This window comes from Haliotis rubra, unplaced genomic scaffold (genome assembly GCF_003918875.1).
Source record: "Haliotis rubra isolate DU_JTF1 unplaced genomic scaffold, ASM391887v1 Scf1571, whole genome shotgun sequence".
In the NCBI taxonomy this organism is placed as follows: domain Eukaryota; kingdom Metazoa; phylum Mollusca; class Gastropoda; order Lepetellida; family Haliotidae; genus Haliotis; species Haliotis rubra.
The window spans coordinates 54,120-80,967 of NW_025765527.1; the positions used below are offsets into that span (position 1 = coordinate 54,120).

General features: G+C 38.0%; 2 protein-coding genes across 2 annotated transcripts in view; both read left to right on the plus strand.

Annotated features, from left to right (window-relative positions):
- The first annotated feature begins 2,504 nt into the window (after nt 1-2,504).
- Nucleotides 2,505-14,583, plus strand: LOC124271104. The gene is made up of 5 exons (XM_046706174.1): nt 2,505-2,581; nt 10,588-10,675; nt 10,957-11,076; nt 12,569-12,811; nt 13,861-14,583. The coding sequence occupies exons 1-5, from the start codon at nt 2,561-2,563 to the stop codon at nt 14,052-14,054; spliced, it is 666 nt and encodes a 221-aa protein (XP_046562130.1). The 5' UTR covers nt 2,505-2,560; the 3' UTR covers nt 14,055-14,583.
- A 1,022-nt stretch (nt 14,584-15,605) lies between these two features.
- LOC124271102 (receptor-type tyrosine-protein phosphatase T-like) overlaps nt 15,606-26,848 on the plus strand; it is a 47,452-nt gene continuing 36,209 nt past the window's right edge. Inside the window, exons 1-3 of the mRNA XM_046706173.1 lie at nt 15,606-16,513; nt 16,943-17,080; nt 17,659-17,793. Of these exons, the coding sequence (XP_046562129.1) occupies nt 16,339-16,513; nt 16,943-17,080; nt 17,659-17,793 (448 nt within the window). The 5' untranslated portion in view covers nt 15,606-16,338. The remainder of the gene's footprint in view (nt 16,514-16,942; nt 17,081-17,658; nt 17,794-26,848) is intronic.

Genomic DNA, 26,848 nt, shown 5'->3' on the forward strand with positions numbered 1-26,848 from the left:
TTATGCACAGTTACTTGGTCCGCTTGTATATAACACAATTTGTCATATTGCAATATACTACGATGCGTTTAGATGGTTTTCGGATATCATACTCTTTTACATATCTCAACATAAACTTTATGAAAGAATGACACGTAAGATGTTTATGAATAGATGACATAGTCAACACACATGAAAAAGCACAAAATATCTTTGAGATGACCCCTTGTGCCTATAGGCAGCACGTGCATTTCATGCCAGGTGAGTCAACTGTCCTTCGTCATACCTGGCTGAGCGACCTACTTTCCATCTATATTCTGATCTATTGTTTTCAGCGGCTATTCGTAGTTTTGCCCGATTTTACGAGTAAACATGCTTTTCTGGATATCGTATTACGCATCCCACTGAACGCCCAGTTAGGCCGAAGTGGGTTATTTGGACATATGCTATTTGCAATTGTGTAAAGTTTAGGGATACAGAGTAACAGCCTAACAACAGTTTTTTTTCTATTTCCGACAGTACTTTAGTATACTTTCTCATTGCGGCTTATATGGACATAAAAACATCACATGGTTGTGTATTAACTCTAACGCATGTTCATGACTGTTCTGTGTCCATATCAAAATTGTGTGTCCCATATTTACTGCAATGGCATGCTAATGTCCCAATTCTAGGGTGAGGTGAGGTGAGGTGAGGTGAAATTGGGTTTAACGTCGTGCTTGCGAATATTTCGCTTACATGACGACATGCATGCGTGTGTATGTGTAGGTGCGGCTGCTTGTACTAGCCTAGACTGAAGCTGGTTTTATAGTGCTAGCCCACTGAGATACCATGCCGCAGTGAAGCATGAATACCTCACTCAGACACATTATACTGACTCCGAGCCGACCAGTCCTTGTTGTACCCATTAATGCCGAGCGCCAGGCATGGATCACAACAAATACCATATTTTAACGTCTTTTGGTATGACGCAGTCAAGGATCGAACCCGCGACCTTCCGCTCTCCGGACGGACGCTCTAACCACTACACCACGGAGGCGGTCCAATTCTAGGGACTAGTCCTTCATTGCAGAGAGGGTGGGATGGATGTCACGGACAAATGCTACCTGTATTTAGGGAGGTCGTGTTTCTTAAGTGGTGGAAAGTAAAATACCATACAATGCCAGGACGAAACTCACTTGTGTCCCTTTTCCCAGCATCAACGACCAGTAAGAAAACTCATTATTTTGAAAAAATGTAAGTGTGAGTAGGCAGATACAAATACATATTTAACTACGAGTAGAGAGTAGTTTTGATTTTCTAACTTGATGAAAACAAACCATGATCTCAATGCTTCTCGAAATGATTTTAGCCCGTGACGTCACTTTTGTTAAAAATGGCTGCACCCCGTGGTGAACATCCGTCAGTCTGAGAATAAATGCTATTCAGGTTTGTTTTCACCGAGTTACAAATCAGAACTACTTTCTGCTGGCAGTAAAATATGCATTTGATTGATGGCCAATATGATTTTTCACGACACAGCTTATAACATAACACTTTTTCTCTTGGAAGCGAGGTGGGTGTTAATATAATACTACTTACAATACTATAACAATAGTATTATTATTACTTCGACCACAACTTCGCTTCCGAGGAGGAAATTGTTATGTTACAAATTGTGTCATGCAAAATCCTTTTGGTCATTTCATATACATATTTTACTACAACTAGTAAGTAGTTTTGATGTTTTAACTCCACCTTCCGTGATGTAATCTGAACACAAGTAAGATATCTTTCCAGGCTTCCACAATGCTCGCTTCGCACTCACAAACATAACCCATTTAGCACGAACTGCGGGGTACGGTGGAAATCTTTGCATGGTGACACCATCACCCGACCCCTGGGAGCAACTGACGGCAACACAACGATTCATCACGTCTTCGTTGACGTCGAGATTTCAGCAAAATGACGAGCTTGTTAAACACTTTATATACAACTAACTGAAAATCCTTCCACATATAACGTCACTTCCGGTTCGCTGGCGACAGAGTTACGTAACCTGTCCGTGGTTTCGTTGGCGGGCGAGAGTGAAGCAGACGATTTTTTGACAACTTTTGATTGCTCGGTTTTAATTAACCACAAGTTTGTTTTTTCTTAAGAATGAATTTGGTGTTCCACATATAAGTAAGCACAAGACTTTCATATGTACTGGTTAAGAGAGTACAAAAAAACACTGTTAAGACAAATGTCACTTGTATCCATTTCCCAAGCATATTAAACGACCAGTCACAAAACTCAATATTTTTAAAAAAATATAAGTTTGAGTAGGCAGATAAACGACAAAGCGTGTACTGTGTGTATCAATCGATAAAGCATGAGGAAAAGCAGTATGTGTATTTGGTTGAACTATCATGTCCTGGTCAAAATCCTGGTCACACACCCTCCATTTTACCTCATAGATAACATTAAACCGTGCACAAGGTAACCTGGAATCCGGGATGTAAAACAACTTGCACGAAATATTAAAACAGCCTGATGTTACCTGGTGTGGAAGACGTGTGGTCTCCTCCCCAGAACTTCCGTCTAGGTTGTGTGTCGCTGTATGCTTCTTACGTTCACACGGGTGAGTATCCATAAAGGTTTATATGAACATTATACAATGGTAGTTTAATCTTAATATTGCTTTCGTTTGATACTCATATTTAATATCTGGGATAGGTAGCATTATATCCGAAGGAAGTTGTATTACGACATTGCTATTATCGGTTAGCTTAATCTGTTAGTAAGTCGTCCGACGTTTTGGTTTCTGTATGTCATGAGGGTGGTTGTTATGGTAGTTGATATATGTCTCTAACTTCTCGTAATATATACGGACACATCTGTACATATGTGCATAAAATAAGCACCACCCTGTATTGTTACCCATTAATTTTGTCTGAAATGATATTCTAAACTCTTTGCAAAAATAACCTTTATAATTTGATAGAGCAAGCATTTAACATTTCAAAAACGAAAAGATCATTGAAATTACCATGTATTCTAATAAGGATAATTTAAAACAGGTGTTTTTTCTGTCCTAAAACAAGTTACCTTATTTTGAAAAAAGAAAGTAATAATTGATTGTCGTGTGGCCTATAAATTCGTTATTTATTGTGAATGGATGAAGGTTTATAAACTAAGATTGAGGAAAAGTTACAGTCAAACTGAAAAAAGGAACATTTTAAAAGTTGCTTTACAAACAAAACGAACAGATTTTAGCTGTAATTATCAGTATCCGGCAAGGAGAAATGTTTATTTATTACAATTAACTCAAAATCATAAAAAATAATATTCCAAAATCTTACTAATGTGGCCTTTTTTTAAAAGTTTTTGTCAATTAGCAATCTGAATTGTTGGAAAAAGGTCTGAATCTTTGACAATCGGGTTGTTCCTGATTATGCATAATTAAAGCTTACTTGATGTTTAAATGTCATCTTGGTATATAACAGAATTGATATTTTAGTCAAAACTTAATTTAATTGTGTAGTTTGAGCAGGAGCGGAATAGTTATTTGGGGTAAAAATTCAGTCCTATCACATTTTCATCAACATATTCTTTCATAAAGAATAGAAAAGGTTATGGTATTTGTAAAACTATCAGTGATTAAAGCTTCTTTAACTACATGCTGATTAAATTGATGGTTATATCCTAACTTTTCCTCTTAGTCATGTCTAGCAATATCACGTCATGGTTATGATCGGGTGTCCCTGTGAGTGATTAGCCCAGCCCGTTAATATTTAGACAATTCGTACATATTCCCCGACAGATACTGCTTGTATTCCGGGTGTCATTAAAGTGATGTAACTTTTAGCTTGATAACGGTGTAAGATTTTACTCCGAAACGTCGCTTTATGCAATAACAAGAAGTTGCCATCCATAAAGATGTATGTTTCATTTATAGCACGTGTCCATAGAAAAATGATAATAACAAAATGTCCATAGCATTGACAGCAGGTGAAACAGACAAATGCAAGTGAAACAGTTCAGATGATATGTTTACTAACATGTTATGTTCAATAAACACGTATAGGCTGTCATATCCTACCTATCAAAGGTTTAGACTCACTTAAAGCACTCACGATATGTTATGCATATATACTGGACAAAATAAGTTAGGGACATTGTTTTTGTTATGTTTTTTCTTTTATCAGCGTGTCAATGAATAAATAGATCATTATTCATAATTTCAAAATTTACATATATCCCTAACTATTTTTGTCTAGCATATATGTGGTTACATCGAAGATGAATTTCTCTACTAACTTGGGGGATGACGAGGATCATGCATCAAATTGCTGAAATGCATGTGCCAATATCGTGCATGTGCACAGCTGCGTTTTGGTGTAAGAATTCACCAATTTTCACTAAGTTTCATCATTCATTGAACAGTACCTTTAAACTATATAAAATATTTTGCAAAATCTAGCTTAGATAGGTTGACTGAAGTAATTGGCTACATTTACACTAGTGAGGCTACACTTTTGATGGGTAGTATATTACGAGAAGTTAGAGACACATGAACGAAGTTCAAGTACCATGAACGAAATACCCGCTCTAACGACATACAGTAACCCAAACGCCGGGTGCCTTATACATGGATTAAGCTAAATGATAATAGCAATATCAGGGGTTTAGTGTGTCTTCACATGATACACCCAAGCCAGTCTTTAAGTGTTTCAAAAGTAATCAACTAAGGCATCAGTATATGTGTAGACGTTATCAGGACACGTGCTTTACACATGCACACTCAATTATATACCATGTCAGCAGGAATTATATAACTGTATGAGTAAAATTGTTTGTGTAGTAAATAATATTAGTTTGCCTGTTTGGCTCTATGATATCTCGTTATCAGTGATGCATGCCCATCAGTAAAATATACGAAACAGTTATCAATCCTTATATATGCTATTCACACTTTGCTAAGGATCAAATCATAGATTCAACAGAAAACTATGATGCGGGGTCAAATTTGGTTTAAATATCTAAGCTTATTGTAAGCATGGATCCCAGGTTTCAGTATGTCATTTCATATGTGGAACCCATACATGCTATTGACAGTTGTTGTGTACGTGTCACTGACACGTTCCATGATTTACAAAATGGTTGATCGGTGCCATGAAAACCATTCTGATGGTTATTCATGTATCAAGTGCGTAAGGCTAGATTAAAGTGACTGTCTGCCTAAAGAGGGGTTGCCACATTATCATTTGTCCAGTTTTAAATGGATACAATTTTAAATTATGAATCTACGTTTAAATAAAGTTTTGAATATTTGTGATCCTTAGCTAAGTGTAAATAGTATATTTTTATGATAAAAATTGTTGGCCTACGGCCTACTTGTTTTGGATCCAAGCATTTAGAAATACATGTATGCACAGTAGTCATTGACAACAGTATGATACATTTCACCACAGATATACTTTGTTAGTAAATCAATGGTATCTTTTGCAAGGTCTATAACATACCATTATGTATTATGACACCAAAACATACCTGTACTGTCACCTCATGTTTTACTCTTGTTTCCTAATGCATTTGTTTTGGTCTGTATATAAAGATCAGGACCTGTTTGAGAGTCCAGGTTTCTGTGACCCACACCGATATATTCTTCTCATAAAGTAGAGGAAAGTAGATTGGATGGTCATACAGCATGACATGGGTGACTGTAGGCCTACTTACTTTGGATATCAATCACTGGAATGTCATGTTGGGACTTGATTATTTACAGACCGCTGTCAGATAATCAGAATATTACTGCATGCTGTATCGAGGTTATACAACAAACTCGTGAACATGCACATGACTTTGAAAAGTACACTGTTATCAATTTGTTTGTTTTTTGTATTATCTATTCTAGCCACAAACATCCTTTCTGATTGCCACCTATATGGACATAAAGCGTCATATGATCGTGTATTAACAATAAAGCAAATGCACGTTTTTTACTGGCGCTTTGTAGCAATGGTATGCCTCCTCGAATGACACAATGCTATGACATCTTTCAAGAAGACGTATCATGAGTCGTTCATTTCAGGCAGCAAGTTACAATAATGTGGCATTCATTGTCATACAACTGACTTCCCTCACCTAAAGCATGTAAATACAACTAGAAGTAAAAAGTAAAAAGTAAACGTTATCAGCAGGAATCCCGACAGTGTTATTAGTTATTACTTTATAAACACCCATACTCCTGATACCTGACCGTTTTATAAGCAAGGATTATGGTGATGAATATGACTTGCTTGAAAAATAATAGTTTTGTTTCACTGAATGTATGGAATTGAAACAAGTGAAATTTCTTACATGTTATGATTACACAGTGCCATTTAGGAAGTGGGAAAATGCGACATATGCTATATTTGGATTACACATTCTCAGTAAAGTACAAATTCTAGTAAGTTTTGGGTTTGAGTCCCATCCGGGATTCGAACCCACAACCTCCGATTCAGGCACTAAATCGCCAGCACACAAAGTCAGCCGCCTAACCCCCCTCAGCCACCGCGACTTCTTAAATGTCGTTGTTCTTTCATTTACACTTGTGATTCATTTTCACCCAAAACGCAGCCTTAGCCAGGTCAACATTCGCCACTTATTAGTAGCGGTATCATGTTGTTACATTGTCCTTTTATGTTCCTGGAAATATTGCGTGGTGTCCTGCACTGACTGCTAATTACCTGTCAAAAACACGAATGTGACATAAAAATCTTAATCTGAATTAAATCTCACCTTGGCGTTGCTGGAAATATTGCATTTCTTAGTGTACAGCGAATTTGCCTTCCTTCACAGCTGTCAGAGTGTGTCTTCATACTGTTTTCATTTGAAATATCCGGCTATACTTCCTGTGTGAAAATGTCGAAGGGACCTGGATGAATGCGTTCAAGCGTAACATCTGCATGTGGCTTTCCACAACAGGGATGTTTACAAAAAGGGCTAGTAGTAATTAAATTGATTACCTTGTTTTCATCGCTATATGGCTGTAATATTGCCGATGCGATGTAAAATTTGAACTCACTCACTCACTCTGTTATGAAATATATGAGTTTAAAGAGGCAGATTCATTCAATAATTACAAACCCAGGATGATAAACTGTTTGTGTACTTAGATATAATAAGTATCTAATATTAGATAATAACAAGTGATTTTTATCTGAGCAAATCCTGCAGAGACACCAAGTAAATTTTCACCACATTGAAAAAGGAGGCAACCTACAATCCGGATATAATATCAACTTTAACAATATATCAGTTAATACACACACCAGGTGGTGAGGACGCCTTGCCACAATTTCCTTCCCGGTTGTGTTTCACTGAATTTGTCCAATTTGGAAAGACACTAGTGAGTATCAATAAGCTTGTACATGTCTATCATACATTTGCAGCTTGATATTTTTATGTCTCATATATATGTTTTAACATAACTATGTTACTTATGTTGAATATATGTACTTCAACCTTGCTATTATCGCTCATGTAATATGTTTACATAGCGTCCGAAGTTTGAGTTATTGCATATTGTCAGAGCGGTTGTGTCATGGTGATCTGGGTCTGTTTTCGGTTGCAATGTACGGTGAATCTTGTTGATAACAAGAGGTATTTCTGGATACCTGTTTCGTTCCGTTATATGTTTCTACCTTTCTCGTAATACCCATGGGCACATGTACATACATTTAGCAGATTATTGCTTCGAACATGAGTGAGTGAGTGAGTGAATATTTTACGTCACGAGTGAGTGAGCAATATTTCATCCATGTCGTGAAAATTTTAAAAACTGTCATCGATGGACAGAAAAAGAACAACTGGCAATATTTCACATATTTGTCTTTAAAATTCGTTTAAGAAAATTACAACTGGGTATTTGACATTTTACATAACAAGAAGACAAAGTGATCAACATCCCCTGCAATGGCACAATACTCTTCAAGAATGTGTCTACGAGTGACGATTATGTCAAATGTTTTGGCGTGTGTATAGCAAAGTGGAAGGAGAGTACTGAAAGGTTTCAAAGTTTTGCTCCGGAAGAGTACTAGCACCAATTTCAGTCTAAGTCAAACTTGTTGCCATGGAAACGCAAAAATATTTTATTCAGAAATCCCAAACTACCAAAAGGCACCAGTTCACCAATAGAACTACCTATGTATGAAATTTGGTGACGAAACAGTGAACAGTTTTTAAGTTCTGCTCCGGAAAAGAGCACTACCACCGATTTCAGTCTAAGTCAAACTTGTTGCCATGGAAAAGCAAAAAAATATTTTATTCAGAAATCCAAAACTACCAAAAGGCACCAGTAGACAACTAGATCTATCTATGTGCCAAGTTTGGTGAAGAAATATTGAACGGTTTTAGAGTTTTGCTCCGGAAAAGACAAATGTGCACGGACGGACGAACGGAGTTGCGGGGGATAAAAATGGGGCTCGAGGACGCCAGCAACACAGTTAAGGACACCATACTAGGGACCATGGGGACTTACGGTACCTCTGCTACCTACATGGTTCCCCGGACGGATTTACACCTTTCACCAGTTACAGGCGGTTGTCGAAGGTTTAGCCAGATATTAAAAATGAACAATTATTCAACACTTTTGAAATTCAGGTAGATATAATAACACTTTGAATGACATGGTCTCTCTCCGGGGGACAATATTTTTACAATGCTTCAACCCCATCAAGGGCACAGCCACTATCAACCTCAGTTCACAATCATATCCTACAAATATATAAAAGAAGACATTCACATCAAAATTCATTAATAATTCAATTTCTTTGAAAAATGAAAATATTAAAGGATAACCAACATTGCTAAAATGATTCTTTACTGTGTTCACTTTGAAATATGTCCCTTGAGATGAAAAACTCAACAGTCAAGCAAGACGTGCTTGACTGTAACTCTCTCATCACAAGCGATACAAAAACTAGGATCCTCACCTCTCAGTAAATACTCGTATGTGTATCTCGAGAGGCATCGACCTCTTTAATTCTAGACTGACATACCAAGTAGTTGTAACCGATAGTTGGTTTGATTTCAGGCAGCCTATGACCCATAACCCGTCCGGGTTAGAATATTGGTCTTCAGTAACCCATGCATGTCGTAAGAGGCGACGACTAACGGGATCGGGTGGTCAGCCTCGCTGGCTTGGTTGACGCATGTCATCGGTTCCCAATTGCGCAGATCGATGCTCATCCTGTTGATCACTGGATTGTCTGGTCCAGAATCGATTATTTACAGACCGCCGCCATATAGCTGGAATATTGCTGAGTGCGGCGTGAAACTAAACTCACTGATACAACCTATTTACACCTACCTGGGTATCCACTGCTTTTGCATCAGATCAAGGATGTAACATCTGATAATAGGACTATAATCACTATAAAGGATAAGGAGTTGTGTCACAGATTTGTTGAGAGCTGCTTTAGCAGCAGCATCAGCATCAGCCATTGTGTTACCAGTAATCCGAACGTGGCTGAGTAAGCAACAAAACACGATGTCGTATTGGCCAGTAGCCAGATCATTATACAATTCAAGTATTTCGATTCAAAGTGAATGTTTAAAGGAGAAATTGTCAATGGCTTGAAGACAAGAGAGGGAATCAGAAAACACATTAAACTTTTTAGACTGAGTGTTTAAATATTTAAGAGCTGTTAATTTTAAACTGGCATTTGATAACCTGAATGATATGGTTCTGGATCCAATGACAGTAGCACTAGTGACTGTGCCACCACTGAAGACAAATGCTGATGTCTTAATGTCTCATATTAATAAATGTTGGCTGTTCTGAGCTTGCATGTGGAATCACATTTCCTCATCATTCTAATAACACTACAAAGTAAAACCTGGTTGGTCAAATAAGCGGGGTACTTTTAACATTATGTATTGATGGGGCGAATTTTTAACTTGCTCTTTGAGTATAGTGTCGTGAGTGAGTAAGTAAATATTTATCGTCACATCGGCAATATTTCAGCCATTTCGTGACGAGAACAATTATTAATTATATTATAGATCAATAAAATAAAACATAGAAGCCTGTTGACGAAGAACAGTAAAACTACTAGTGTATCACAGATATCCATTTAAAACTAGTAATTAAATCTAAAACATTTGAACTAGAAATAACAAGACAATGTAAAAACGGGCTATAGATTGCCAACAACTGAACGTAGATCACCATCCTAGGGACCATGGGGACTTACAGTGCATTTGCTTCCTGCATGGCCCCTAGCTGGATCTAAATCATCGCTTCAGCTGTCAGCAATTGTCGACCAATCTAGCCGTATAGTGTTGTGAAATTGCCATCTTAACATCTCCTAATATTAATATTACACCGTCGATACCAAAGACAATAGTTACCATGTGTTATAGTATTCCTGTCGTATTTACTGTGAGATTGTCTCAATGATATCGGGGAAAGAGGTCAGATAAAATGGCTGGGTAAGGAACTGTACGTTCAGCAACCCAATGTCAGTGAGATTTCCATTGGGAAAGTCAACCCAGTTGATATTAGGAGAAGCATTCCCCTTGAGACTATATCTGTAAGCGTGTCGTTATGTGAAATGTTTAGGGGATTGAATAACGCCAATGTCTGTTTTGTTGCAGGTTGCATCCACTAAGAAACAGACCCAAGACACAATGACGTGGTTAGTGACCACGGTATTGTTTTTCTCCATCACTGGCAGACTCACAGGTAGGACTTTGAAGAGATGTTATTGGAATACTGCTCTAAACATAAGCTATGAATCTGCTACTACGTTTCAAATGCACTCGAAACGCTGGATACAACAGTTCTGTCTGACACTTCATATCACTTATGATTAGCTATTATTTAATTTCAAAAGGAATTTACAAAGATGTCAGTCACGGAAAATTGACACACATTTTTTTCTACATGTGTTTTCATCAATAAATAAATATATCCCTGCGTTGTCAAAAGCATGAAATAATTTTCTTTGTTCATTATCTCTTCAGATGCAGAGTGTCACTGTAACACCACTACTGCCTGTGACGTGTTCCCCTCTACTCCCTGTAGTCAGGTCGGTGATCCAGACAGATGTCAGGAAGGCTGGTTTGGCTCCTACTGTCAGAAACGTGAGTGAAGCACTAACATTTGGCTAATCGGTGTGCACGACGATCAAAAAGGTTTAAAATAATTTCAATCTCCCAAGAAATCAGCCTATACGATGTATCAGTAGCCAAAGTCAACGTGCCTACATATACCACCATATGAGATAATGGAATAGTATTACCCACAGACAGACACGGTGCCACCTTGGAACACAAAAACATAATCTGTTCCAACCTAGTCAACCTATTACCTATATCTATCTGTCTATTTTTACTCAAGATAACTCAGTGAGTGAGTTACATTGTAATGGCAAACTTGTTGCAGCGATGCATACAAATATATTGTATTCAAATGTCTGTCGACAAAGGTCAGTGGGTCAATGATCACAGTTTATGTTGGTCGGCGAGCTGTCTAAGGCGCCAGGCTAGTGATCCAGCTGAGGGATCTTGAGGTGCGGGGATCGAGCCCACCTGTGACCGGGTGTACAAACCTTGGAGGCAGCTTTGTGTGTTTGTGTGCAGACTTTTTCAGTGTTGTGACAACCCCTAGTGTACAGTACACAACCCTGTGCAATAAAAGAACCCACGAATCCGTTGGTAAATGACCGGATGGTGACCACAATGAATACGTACATCAACGTACAGTAGTATCACTTGGACAAAGTACTATGACTATGTGTCGCATATACTTATATACTTTTATATAGTACCAATTTAATATTAAAACAAATAATATTTCCGAATATTAAAACTTTTAACACTATAATGCATCATATTAATACTGGAAATAAGGCTATATGTAACGTGAAAGGCGAAAAAAAAATCTAATTGCGAAGATATGTATTTTGCATTCATTTACCGTTACGCCTATACCTTTTATCATAAAATACAACAATGTTTCAATTTTGGTTGTTGAGTTCTTAACGGTAGATTCACAGTTCGGAAAAGCTAACTTCCAGCCTCAGGGAGGCATGACTGGTCAAATATATTCTATATGTTTGGATGTTGATTCAATTCTACGATTCCATACATTTGTGATTTATAATAGTCTGCGATGGGAAGACATGATATATGTTGTATATTTTGTCTTGGCGTTCATGTACTGCGAGTTATTTTCGCAATTCCTGGAAGAATCACTGAATGAACAACGATAATGTTTCAAAGAGTGGTTGCAATCCTGAATATGAAATGTAGAGTATCCAAATGAAAGCCTTAGATGTACAATGTTTTCCGCGACGAAAAAGGGTTCAGTTATTTGTAATTTGTAAAGAAAAATATAAATTTATGCCACATTTAGTAGTGTCTGTATTATACTTCCAAATGCTCTCTGACCCTGTACTGCATATTCTACGTTTTCTTACTATGAGGGATTTCAAAAACCCAGCTATGGTAAGTAAATAAATGTTAAGAATAATGTACATTGTCATGTTTACATTATACACACAATGAAACCAATGCCGTTATTTCCACTATTGTCTCATGTGTATGACGTTGTACATTGCTTCACTTTCATCAGGAAATATTGCCTTAGGAAGAAGTGCCACACAGAGCAGTACTTACAGTGAAAACAATTACCAGACAGGGAATACAACACACAGGTTCGAGGCCTGGTACGCCGTGGATGGCAGAACTACCACCGTCGTCTATAGTAAACCACTGACATGTTCGGTCGCAGGATCTCAATATAGCTGGACCGTGTACCTGAACAACTCAAAAACAGACAAGATACAACACGTCAAACTGTATCTAGATCAGCGCTGTGAGTATTGGGAGCAAACATATTACCTTTCCAATGACAATTATACCGTGCCTGAGGAGCTAAATAGAGAGCATCATATTTAAATGTAGTGGCAACATCCAGTTTGCTGTTATAGGCGACTTGAATGCTAGGGTCGGACTCTAGCAGGATTTATTGTCGATAATGACACTACCTACCTGGATGTAGAATATGACACTGACTCCTCTAACATTAGAAGAGAGTCTAAAGACAATGTAGTAAATTCATCTGGACGATCACTAAATGTTATCGTCATGGCGAGTAATGGGGTTACATAGGCTATAGGGTCGAACAGGAAACGATCAATTTGGAAATTGTACTGCAAGTGGTATGCAGTCAGAGATGTGGGTTGTGGGGCACTTTCAAAGTCAGCCAAAGTGGTAGGACCAGGGATGTGAGATTCGCAAGCGTGAGACATATATTAGGTGTATACATAGGCTTAGATTATCTGGCTCGGCTACTGACTATAAGAACTACATGTATATATCATCAAGAAACATGTTTAAGAACCTACGTAACCACAAAAAATGCCAGGTATGACATATCGGATAAACCAGAATTGACGAGAGTAATAAATAATGGAAGTGTAACAACGCAAGAATTGTGGAAGTTTATCAAATGCTTCAATGGACAAGGGAAGCCTGGCACTGTAGCAATCTCACCAGTGGAGTGGTTTGAGCACTTTTCGTCACTGCTAAACAACAGCAACTTCGATACTGATTTGTGTACACACGTACATGAGTATCTTAGTGGCTATGACGATCACACATACTGTAGTGACTATATTGACGATGGTTTAGTTAAGGTTATTACCATGGAGGAAATTAGTTCTGTGATTTATGACCTTCCCAGTGGTAGAGCCCCAAGGCCTGATGGAATGTTGAACGAGTATTTGAAAGGTATGTCTCATATATTTTTACCATATATTCATATGTTATTCAAGCGTGGACAGAGGCAATAGTATTCCGTATTCACACGAAAGGTACAAAAACCAGAGCCTAACAATTATAGCAGTATCTCTTTGTTATCAGTTTTAGGAAAGGTATTTACCAAAACATTGAACAACGGGCTTTCAAACTGGTGTGATTCTGAGGACAAGTTATATGAGGATGAAGCTGGCTATAGGAAAGGTCACCGTACCATGGACAATATGTTTGTATTGCAGTCTCTAGTTACAAATACAGCGTTGCTATTGTCTATGCATAGATTTCTCAAAGGCATTTGAATATGTTCAGCATCACTTGTTGAAACATGTATTATTGCAGACAGGTGTGAAGGGGAAGTTATTTCATCTCTGTACAGTCAACTACAGTCTTGTGTGCTTGTAATGGGTCTTCACTCTCTGAGTACATTTAGTGTACATTTGAAACCAGGCAAGGGTGTGTGATAAGTCCACTATTGCTCACTTTGTTTTTGAATGAGTTGCTAGATAATCACTAGTCAAGTAATTGCAAGGTTATTTTAGTGAATGAGTATGTTGAAAATATTACCTTGTTAATGTTTGCAGATGATATTGCTAATGTTGGAGATTCTGTGAGAAGATTACAATATCAGGATTTTGCAGTCAACGTGTATTACTCTTGAGGCAGGGTCTGCCAGTATCTTGGTGTGCTTTTCACTCATAAGCTCTCATGGAGTTTGGCCAGAAATACCCTAGCATTTTACATTTTATTTGTTTTTTTTTTCTAAAGAAAATCTAAGCTCAACAGGTGTAAATCCAGCTAGAGTCCATGCAGGTAGCAAAAGTAATGGAAGTCCCCATGGTTCCTAGTATGGTGATCTACCTTCAGTTGTTGGCAATCTATAGCCCGTGTTTTATATTGTATTGTCTTCTTTAATTAATATATTTTAGTTTTACATGCTAGTTTTATGTTCATATATGTGATACTCTAGTATTTTTACTGTCCATCGTCGGTAGGTTTTACTCTCCAAAATGTTTTCATATTTTATTGTATAAATTGTTTTCGTCAGGATATAGCTGAGATATTGCCGATGTGACGTTAATTATTAACTCACTCACTCACTCAAGCTAAGCTCAACATTAAACAGTCTATGTTTCTATTTGACAGGATGGCTTCTCCCATCTTATGCTATGCATCAGGAGTTTGGGGGTTTGAAAGTGTTCAGGTTCTAGAATATGTTCATTGTAAATTTCTCAGAAAAGTTCTTCACGTCAATTCAAACACTCCAGCAGCAGTTTTATATGGATTTGGGAAGGTGTTATTCTCAATAAAATACTAGTTGTAAATTTTGTACATTCCGACAACCAGATATCCAAAGGCTTGTTATCTGATGCTGTATCAGCTTGATGGAGTTGGTAGGTCCACATTGGCAACAAGCATCAACTATTTGTTCAATATTCACGGATTTGGTATAGTTTGGCTGGAACAAGATGTTGGTAATGTCTCCCATTTTATTAGAATTTGTAAGTAACGGCTGCAAGATTGCTGGAAACAAATATGGGCATATACCATAGGTGAAACCAGTAAGCTAAACAGTTATTTCACAAGCAAATTTCTGTTAGAACCTGAAAGGTATCTGTACAACTTGAAAAGTTTAAAATTGTTCAGATATATGATTTGGGAATCATACGTCGGCCGTTTGGAAGAAGTTGCTAAGAGGTCAGAACATGTAAATATTGTTTTAATAATTTGAATCTATCTGCAGTTGAAGACGAAATGTACTTTATCACTTCATGTCATTTGTATAACAAGTTGAGAAACAAGTTTTAAAAAGTGTTTGTTCTAGCGAACTATATAATGTAGACACATTTAAGATTATAACAGATAAATACTATGTCAGAATCTTTAAGCACTGTATATTCTAAAGTGCACGCAAAACAAACAGCTGAATGTTAACAGCTAAGGGAGATAACTGACAATGTTTACGACCGCTTAATTTACTTTTGGTGATGGGGAAACTTAATCCTTGTAATTGATATACATTGTGACTCAAATTTGAATGTATCTGCAGATGAAGACGAAGTGCACTAAATCACTTCATACCATTTGTATAACAAGTTGAGAGATATGTTTTTACCAAGTATTTGTACAAGTTATGACGATAACACTATATCAGAATGTTTAGCACTGCATACTCTAAAGTACACACAAAAACAAGACAGCTGTATGTGGACAGGTAAGGGAGACAAATGACAATTTTACCAAGGCTTCGTTTACATCAGGTGATAGGAAATCTAACCATTATAAATTTTAATGATACAGCATGTGACTTGATAATACACACACACTTTGGTTCTTTTCTTGAGTTAGGAACGGAATGTTCCCATCCCCAGTCCTGTACAGTAACAAGGGCAGGAAGATATCCGTTTGTGGACAGCCTTGCATCCAGTGGTCAACGGTCTCTCATCCGACTGCTATAGCTGACGTCAATGCTGGCTAATGCCATGATCATGTGGACAGCATTTGTTTTGGTGTGCATGGATTCTGAAACTTGCTGTACATTTTACATGTCTCTAATAGCACATTTTTCCTCTTCGAAATGCAGTCATGTGGTACAACAATGGTATGAAGATATATGTTGGTGGACAACTGTGCCATCAGTGGGCAACGGACACGCATCCGCTTGCTATAGCTGACGTCGATTGTCAACAAGCACTGACAGGAAACAACCTCACTATACAGACCAGCAAAGTTGTCACGCTGTGCGAGGTACAGATATTTGGTAGGTTAAGATGCGTTTACGTGTGTTTAAAGGAAATGCTTATATTTATTTTTAAGTGTAATGCACTTGTGTCACAAGAAGACTGCTTAATGTGAAGAAAAAGCCTTAACATCGATTTTGACTATTTCTCGAAACACCTGATGACAAACCAAACATCCAAACCACCGATGACATTATAGACAACAAATGACATAGTCTACAAATAACATTGTAGACAACAGGGCAGCAAAATAAGGGATCTTAATTTAAGAGCAGTTACCATTGTTAAACGTTTTAAGGCAGGCTGTCGTCAAGGTTTCTCTTTATTGCAGTGTTTTATTGTTTGGAGGGTAAGAGTTAGCTAATAGCTAATTATGAAATGTGATATTAGTAGGTTTGGATCTTATCAATTACATTTCATATTTGTTCCCCTTTGATGTTTGTTGTCAGTTTGTAGCGACGGCTGGTTTGGTGAGGACTGTGACAAACAGTGTCACTGTTCACTAAACACAGAAGTATGTGACAAGATCAATGGACAGTGTCTGAGTGGATGTGCTCCAGGATACATGGAAATAGACTGCCAAACAGGTACAGGTTCTGAGCATCTTATCGACGGAATTCGGTAATATGGACACATGTTGATGTGAACACCACAGAGTAGTGGAGGTAGTATGGATGACGCTATTATGACTGCTATGATCTTGAACCTTCATGTTCCCCTTCAACCGTATGAGTGAGTGAGTGATTTGAAATGCATAGTCACATCGGCAGTATGTCAGCCACATCGTGACTGAGACAGGTAAAGCGTTAACAGTTTGAAATATTAGAATAGAATAAGGACAGTTAAAGGTATGAAGATCCAGCGTGTTAATTAACGAGGTAAATCAGTAACCAGTTGGAATGAAAATCATAATATGTCATGGCAGGCGCCGTTAATATATAGATTGTCAATAACTTTTGCCAGCTCCATTGAATACTTACAAACGTTCATATCTCGTAAGGGAAAGGTATTTGTTACTTACATTTGCCTTCTTTGAAAAAAACATCGGATTTCTCTTAGATTCGTGTTTTATATTATCATGATCAGTAATGATGTATTGGATTCATGCAATGCGTGTCTAACGTATGGCACAGTTGAACAATCGATTCTTTTATGTCATGTAAAGCGTGTTCAGACGGTTACTATGGAAACTGCACCTCCAAGTGTGGAAACTGCCTCAACGCTGCCTTTTGTCACAAGTCAACAGGTATCTGCCCTGGAGGTTGTGCAGCAGGGTGGCAAACTGACACCTGTCTTCAACGTGAGTACCCTGTCTTTGCTTCAGTGGAAATGGTAAACTTTGGATTTAACGATATTCTTAAAGTATTCTGATTTATGGAATTCGGCTAAAGCTCGCATTTATAATCTACCTTTCCAAACGAACTTTAATGATTATCTTTTCCACGATTTCTGTGCATAGATATATGAATGACATAAAACCAAACTTTCCAGAGTCATTGATCTTCTGGTGGTTCTAAATGCGATTTCGCCAAGACTGTGATTCATGAATTTTAGTGCAAGTAGAAACGATAAAACCGTTTCGAAAGCCATGAGTGACAGCGTCTCTTGTGGGCATTTGTCTATGAATAACTATCAAATAATGATGATGTCATGTGAAGATGTCTTTGCCTGTCGTTCACAAACGGCACCAAGGCGCAAACCTAATTCAAAATTTCAAACAGAGTCCACAAGTACAAATTAAAACACATATTGCATATTACGTATTTTTCGGCACAGATTACGAAAATACCCTACACATAACGATCATTCGATCTTTTGAACGACTCACTGATACATTTACAACTATACTTCGACCAGACACCTTTTAAACAAACGTTATATGATCGAAGACTTCAGGAACGGGAATATTGCCGAACTCGATGTACAAGTTGACTTCTGGAAAGTTGTAGTAAGCCTCTTGTAATACAGGCTTGGGTCATATTGTCTAGATGTTCGTATGATATTATGTTTTCTCACCTGCTTTTTTTATATACCTCTTCTTGCCGATATCAAATGTAACTTACTGCTAATAACAAACTTTCTCCAAATTTCTTATCATCGGAATCTACTTATCTACTTTTTTTAAGTAATAGTTTTATACTTGTACAGCGTGTCAGGGTGGATGGTTTTGCTGTGGATTTCAGTGTGGAAACTGTCTTGGAGAGGATGTGTGTAACAAGTCGACTGGAGTATGTCCGTAGGAATGTGCAACCTCTGGATTTATGTTTCCTGATAATGTTCCTAATTCCATTTGTTATACGTTCGGGGGGTAAAACACGTTTCGTTTATGTTCACAGCGTGTCCGAATGGTTACTATGGTCCGAACTGTGGCTTCCAATGTGGCAACTGTGTGGATGGGGATGTTTGCATCAAGACAAATGGAACATGTCCTGGAGGATGTGCAGCAGGGTGGATCAACAACACGTGTCATCAAGGTAATTAATCCATGTGCAGTTTAAATCCAACTAGGGTCCAGGCAGGTAGCAAAGGTACTGTAAGTCCCAATGGTCCTTGGTCCTGGTGATCTATAGCCCGTTCTTATATTTTGTCTCTCGTGATATATTTTTATGATAGCGTACTAGTTTTAAATTAAGAACTGTGATATTCTAGTAGTTTGACTGTCCTTCGATGACAGTTTTTTACGTTATAAATGTATTGCTTTGAATATTGATATCAACTGTTCTAGTCACGATATGGCTGTAATATTGCCGATGTGACGTTAAATTTTGACTTACTCACTCACTCATTTGCAGTGTAAGATATGTCACCATATGAACACCAAACTAAATAAAACCAGATTTGAGTAACATAACGTGATGCTATTTATTTATTTCAACTACTGGTTTAAGGAATATGAAGAAAGTAGACTTAGTTAAGGTAGCGTATTTCCTCGGGCGTTCCACCACAAGGGATAAAAATTTCAACGTCAAAACATTGAAGGATCTTTTCAATGTTACTTATCATTTAATCATTTAAGTTTTAAAAGAAATGGAATTGCTAGATACATTTTGATAAATGGTTTGTAAATAGATGAATATTTTATTATTGGTAGCTTAAATTAGTGAGTGAGTGAGTGAGTGAGTTAATATTTATCGTCACATCGGCAATATTTCAGCCATATCGTGACGAGAACAGTTTATAATTATATTATAGATCAATAAAGTAGGACAGTAAAAAACCTGTTGACGAAGAACAGTAAAACTACTAGTGTATCACAGATATCCATTTAAAACTAGCAATGAAATCTAAAATATTGGAACTAGAAATGACAATACAATATAAAAACAGGCTGTAGATTGCTAACGACTGAAGGTAGATCACCATACTAGGGACCATGGGGACTTACAGTACATTTGCTTCCTGCATGGACCCTAGCTGGATTTACACCATCCCTTCAGCCGTCAGCAAGTTTAGACAAATTAGCCATAAGTTAAAATAACACATATTCTACGATTAAAACTAATGGTATGTTTAAATTTAGTTTGAATGTTTTGGGACTTACGTACCCCCTCAGGAGGACAATACTTTTACAGTGCTTCAACCCCCCTGTGAGGATACAGCCACTAACAATCCCAGCTGCTCAATTAAACTACCAATCATAAAATATTTAGCTATTTACAATTCATTCAACAAATCTAATTCTTTTAAAAAGGCAATAACTAAATGAGAACTGATATTATTAAAAAAGATCCTTCAGAGTTTTGGATTTGAAATAGATATCCCTTGTGATGGAATATTCAATGCAGTCAAGCAAGACATGCTTGACTGTGATCCTTTCATCACAAGGGATACAAAACGGAGGATCTTCGCCTTTCAATAAATATTCATGAGTATATCTGGTATGGCCAATGCGACATCGTCGCATAATGACCTCTTCAAATCTGGACTGACAACCCAAGTAGGTGTAACCAATGTAGGGTTTTATTGCATGTAATTTATTAATACCTACTTGGGTGTCCCACTTCTTTTGCATTAGATCGCGGATGTATGTTCTAATGCTGGCTTTATAATCAGAGTATGGGATAAGAAGTGGTGTCACAGATTTGTTGAGGGCTGCCTTAGCAGCAATATCAGCCATCGTGTTCCCAGAAATGCCAACGTGGCTGGGTAACCAACAAAAGACGATGTCGCATTGGCCAGTAGCAAGTTCATTGTACAATTCAAGAATTTCTAATAAAAGTGGATGTTTGCAAGAAAGATTTCTAATCGCCTGAAGGCAAGAAAGAGAGTCAGAAAAGATGATATATTGTTGATATTTACGGTGTGAGTTAATATATTTTAAAGCTGTTAATATGGCGTTAGCTTCCGCCGTGAAAATAGAGCTGTTATCAGGCAATCGAGATGATATTGTTCTGGACCCAATGACAGTGGCACAAGCTACAGCGCCACCATCCTTGGATCCATCTGTATATAAGGATTTATATGTGGTATATTTATTTCTTAACTGACTAAATTCTTGTTTATACTGTAATTCATTAGTTTCGGATTTTTTAAATGTGGTCAAAGTTAGGTCAACTTGGGGCCTAACCAGTTGCCAAGGAGGAGAAGAAAGAAGACGGGAAGGAGCTATATTTTCAAGCTCAATGCCGGCAGCAGACAGGAAGGGCTTAATTCTGTGCCCAAGAGGCGGAACAAGAGAAGGTTTTTTGTTGTAGAAATCCTCATAGAGGGGATGAAAGACACAGTTAAATGCAGGGTTAGACTCATTAGAAAATAGTTTAGTAATATATTGTAAAGATAATTTGATACGGCGTTGTGCAAGAGATGGCTCATCTGCCTCGACGTAGAGACTGTCAACAGGAGAAGTTCGAAAGGACCCAAGACAAAGTCTCAGACCTTGGTGGTGGACAGAATCTAAAAGTTGTAGGTTGCTTTTGCAGGCTCCACCATATATGATGGAGCCATAATCAAGTTTGGAACGTACCAATGATCGATACAGATGTAAGAGGGTAGCTTGATCCCCTCCCCACTTAGAATTTGAAACGACTTTCATCAAATCAAGTGCCTTCAGGCATTTAGTTTTTAGGGATTTAATATGCGGCAGAAATGTTAAATGAGAGTCAAAAATTAGACCCAAGAACTTGGCCTCCTTAACAACTTTGATGGGAGTGCCATTTAAAGATAGTTCTGGGTCGTTATGAGGTTTGTATTTACGGCAGAAATGAATACAATTAGTTTTGGATTTAGAGAATTTAAATCCGTTTTCCAGACACCATTTATGTATTTTGTTTAAACACAACTGCAGTTGCCGTTCAATAGTATGCATATTTTTCCCACGACAAGAAATATTAAAATCATCCACAAATAATGATCCATCGATTGAATCAGTTAAAACCTTGGATAAACTGTTGATCTTAATACTAAACAGGGTGACAGACAAAATACTGCCTTGTGGGACACCCTGATCCTGATTATAATGATCAGACAGGGTTGAACCCACTCGGACTTGAAATTGTCTATCATTTAAAAAAGTTGGATATAAATAGAGGCAAACGGCCTCGTAATCCAAAATCATGTAAATCTCTTAAAATGCCATATTTCCACGTTGTGTCATATGCCTTCTCAAGATCAAAAAAGATAGACACAGCGTGTTGTTTATTAATTAGAGCGTTTTTAACAAACGATTCCAAACGCACCAAGTGATCGACAGTACTTCTGTTTTTTACGGAAACCACATTGTATATCTGTTATGAGGTTATTTGTTTCCAAGTACCAAACAAGTCGATTATTGATCATTCGTTCCATGGTTTTGCAAACACAGCTAGTTAGTGAAATAGGTCGATAATTGGACGGATCTGTATGATCACGTCCAGGTTTAGGTATTGGTACTACTATAGCGTCACGCCATGAGGGAGGAAATTTACCTGATGTCCAAATTTCATCAAAAATATTTAAAAGAGTTTCTAGGCAGGGTTCTGGTAAGTGCTTCAGGAGTTGATAATGTATGTTATCAGCACCTGTAGCAGTATCATGAGCTTGCTCAAGAGCAGTATGGAGTTCATAAATAGAAAATGTTTCATTATAATCTTACCCATTATCTGAATTGAAGTTAATAGTTTTCTTTTCTTGTTGTTTTTGATATTGTTGGAATTTGGGCACATAATTAGAAGAGGAAGAGTGTTTAGCGAGAGTTTCACCAAGTTTATTCGCAATATCTGATTTATTGGTAAGTAATTGATCTCCATTTTTAAGATGATGGACACTAGATTTAGTACCTTTACCTTTAATTTTCTGGACCATGTTCCATACTTTGGACATGGGAGTTCGAGAATTTATTTTTGATACATAATTTTGCCAAGATTGGCGTTTATTCTGTTTAAAGACACGCCGCGCTTTAGCATTTAAAATTTTAAATTTATTCAAATTATGCACCATAGGGTGGCGACGGAAATAATGTTCTGCTTTTTCCGTGCCTTCCGAGCTTGTTTGCACTCATCATTGAACCATGGTTTTCGAATGTGTGGAATTGCAGAGGACTTTGGAATACACTCCTCAGCTATGGTAGTCAGTTCATCAGAAAAACATGTGATAGCATCAGGAACATCAATAAAACATTCAGGTTTAAGTTTGTCAGCACACAACGTTTCATATAAAGGCCAGTTAGCTTTTTTAAAATTCCATCTTGAGGATGGAGGAGCATCAGATGGGGTTACACGTTTGAGTATAGTAGGAAAATGGTCACTTCCACAAAGGTCATCGTGGACTGACCATTCAAATTCATTTAGTAAGTTGGAGTCAGTTATTGACAAATCAAGGGCTGAATATGTTCCTGTACCAGGATGTAAATATGTATCTGTACCATCATTATATATACATAAATTATTATTTGAAATAAATTCCTCCAGAATTTTACCTTTAGTGTTTGCGGTCGCACTGCCCCAGAGTGGGTTGTGGCCATTCAAGTCACCCATGAGTACACATGGTTTGGGAAGATCATCATAAAGTGTTTGAAGATCAGCCTGCATAAGAGTTGATGATGGCGGAATGTACAATGAACACAGAGTAAGTGCAACGTTCAAGGTAATTCGCACTGCAACTGCTTGGAGATTTGTTTTGAGTGTCACGGGGCTGTGGATAACACCATGTCGTACAAGAATGGATGATCCTCCAGTGGCCCTATCACCTGTAGGAGAATAATAATGATATGTGTTGAAATGACGAAAATTTAAAGAATCTGTCTGCTTCAAATACGTTTCTTGTAAGCAGATCGCTGACGGTTGAAACTCCTGGTCCAATAGATGTAGTTCATGTAGATTAGTTTTAAGGCCTCTACAATTCCACTGAATAATGTTCGAAGAAACTATTTCTTCGGGGGGTTTATTGGGGATCTACCCCTTGCCTTTCTAGAGGGCGACACGCTATGTGTCCTATTTGGGATGTTTTCGGACACATCCATGTCCTCCAACGATCCAAATTTATTGAAAAGCTGAATTTTGTTTGTAGATCCTTTTGGGGCTCTGCCACTTTGACATTTTTGTGAAGATTCACTTCTTGATTTCACTTTGGGATGTGCGATTTCTTTGACATTTGTTTGAGAATCAGATATGGATTTAGATTGAGTTGACTTACATAAAGATGCATCCTGAACACGGGTTGACTCCAGAAGAACTTCTGCAGTTTGAGTGGATATTTCAGGTGAGAGAGTCTGAGGGGAATCAGTTTTAAGCCATGTCAAATTGGTTTGACAGCTTGCAGATGTTGTAGTTACAGTGACTGTATCAGAAGGAGGTCTAGATTTGGAAGCATAAGTTTCAGGTAGTTCAGATGTTTGAACTAGTTTTTTGGCTTCTGCAAAACTAATGTCTTGCGTAAATTTAATTTTATTGATTGCCATTTGCTGTTTCCAAATGGGACAGTCTTTTGAGAAAGAGGAGTGATTTCCTTGGCAGTTGGTGCATTTTTTGAAATTGCTATTACAGTCATCTGTCGTGTGAGTTTTCTCACCACAGTGAGCACATGTAACAGATAATTTGCATGTATTGACACCATGGCCGTATCTTTGGCATTTAAAGCATCTTAAAGGATTTGGGATGTAAGTATCCACACTGATGTTACAGTAGCCAGCCTTTATTGATTTTGGAGCAGTAGGACGTGAAAAGGAAAACAGGTACGTGTTTGTTTGAAGGGTTTCATTGTTTCTACGAGTTGTGAATCGCTTAACATAAGTGACACCTTGATCCTTCATCTCTGACACAATATCGAATTCTGTCATGTCAGCAAACAAGTGATCACGGTCTCGCACTATTCCTTTACTGGTGTTAAGGGTTCTGTGTGCTGAGACCGACACAGGAATGTTAACAAACGAGTCAGTCGCCATCAGGTTCGCGGCTTGGTGTTTTTTTACTACATTCAACAAGTAGAGCACCCGAACGCAAGCGTTTGATGTTTTTGACTTCGCCCGCAATTCCTTGTATTCCCTTAGATACCGCAAAAGGGTTTAATTTCAGTGGCGTCTTATCCAGCGTCTCAATGACGACAAAGCGTGGCCAGTAATCAATCGATTTGGTAGATCTGTGGTCAGTTTCATCAGGATCAATGTCAAGTGGACGTTTTGTTTTTTTTGTTGGGGGTTTGGTAATCCATGGTTAATGTTTATATGGTTCATCATCCGAGCTCCCCACCCACCATGGAGTATCACAAGGACAATGCTAAAACAAGCGGGTCTCCGACTTGCAGCACCAAGGATACTCGGATGATATACTCCAGCAGAAAAATTAAAAGATTAATAATTCCACCAGATTGGCCCATGAGCCACCGCCTTCTGGGTATAGTACTCTAGGCAAATTACAAAAGTGAAATATTTTCAAATTCAAAAACATAAACATATAAGCCAAGTCATTTCAGAAAACAGTTTCCAAAGTGTCTAAAACGTGTGTATCAAAATATACATACACAGGGCTTGGCATGACCAGCCGATTGATAGAACCGGGCCAGTTCTACCACCCGTCTAGGTGAAGTAAGGGCCGAAGTGGTGTGTTGGGCAAAGGAACACTGTTCCTGGACCCAGTGCCCTCAACCACCAGAATCCCGTCCTCCACCGACACAGGGGCGCAACCCACGGCAAACGGGTTGGTGGACCATATATCCCCCCGGGTCCACAACGGGGGTGAAGGGCGCTTAGCGTGACCCAGCACCCACCACGAGGAGGTGGCCCTTCATGGGTGCCCTTAAATTAGTAACTGAGATTGTTAGTGGCTGTACCCTCAAAGTTGTCCCACAACATTCAAGGTAGATTGAAACCTACTGTTCTTTTTAATCGTAGTATATATGTTCTTTTAATTTATGGCTGGACTGTCAAAACTTGCTGACAGCTGAAGGGATTATGCAAATCCAGCTAGGGTCCGTGCAGGAAGCAAATGTACTGTAAGTGCCCATGGTCCCTAGTATGGCGATCTACCTTCAGTTTTTGGCAGTCTGTAGCCTGTTTTTATATTGTATTGTCCAAATAGTGCTATCAGTTTTACTTTCCACACTAGGTTTAGTTGAAATTGTGATATACTAGTTGTTTTACTGTCCTTTTTCAACAGATTTTTATAATATAAATATATTCCATTTCCAGGTCAAATATGTTCTCGTCACGATATGGCTGAAATATTGCCGATGTGACGTTAAATATTAAGTCACTCACTCACTATAGCCTGTTTTTTAATTTATCTTGTCATTTTCTGTTCAAACCTTTTTATATTTAATTACTCGTTTTAAATGAACATCTGTGACACACTATTACTTTTACTGTTCTTCGTCAACAGGATTCCTTATTTTATTGATCTATGATATAATCATGAATTGTTCTTCTTACGATATGGCTGAAATATTGCCGATATGACGCTCAATTTAAACTCACTCACTCATGTTACTGTCTTCAGCATGCACAGATGGACGCTATGGTGTCAATTGTGCATCTTCGTGTGGTCACTGTCTGGACACTGACGTCTGTGACAAGGTGACAGGGAAATGTCCTGGAGGATGTCAGCCTGGATGGTGGCCAGATTTCTTTTCCTTAATTATTCATGTAAAATAGAAAAGTTTAGTATTTTTGCTGATGGTTTATCATATCTTTACAGCTTGCAGTGACGGTCGTTATGGACACCAGTGTCAGACTGAGTGTGGCCAATGTAAAGGAAACCTGCCTTGTAACAAGATCTATGGAACATGTGAACAAGGATGTCGGCCAGGGTTTCAAGAACCATTTTGTAAAGGTGGGATAAACATTTATTGTGATAGTTAGTTAAAGTCTTATTGTATGATAAACACTATTTTCTTCTGGTCCATTTGCTAACGCAACCTGGCTTGGAGTAAGGTGCATAGATAACACT

What these genes read in the sequence shown, in the direction of transcription:
- LOC124271104 (XM_046706174.1), top strand. Translation starts at nt 2,561, where the DNA reads ATGCTTCTTACGTTCACACGG. An exon ending in TGCTTCTTACGTTCACACGG is followed by an intron (nt 2,582 to 10,587) that starts GTGAGTATCCAT and finishes GTTTTGTTGCAG; the next exon opens with GTTGCATCCACTAAGAAACA. An exon ending in ACTGTATCTAGATCAGCGCT is followed by an intron (nt 12,812 to 13,860) that starts GTGAGTATTGGG and finishes CTTTGTTATCAG; the next exon opens with TTTTAGGAAAGGTATTTACC.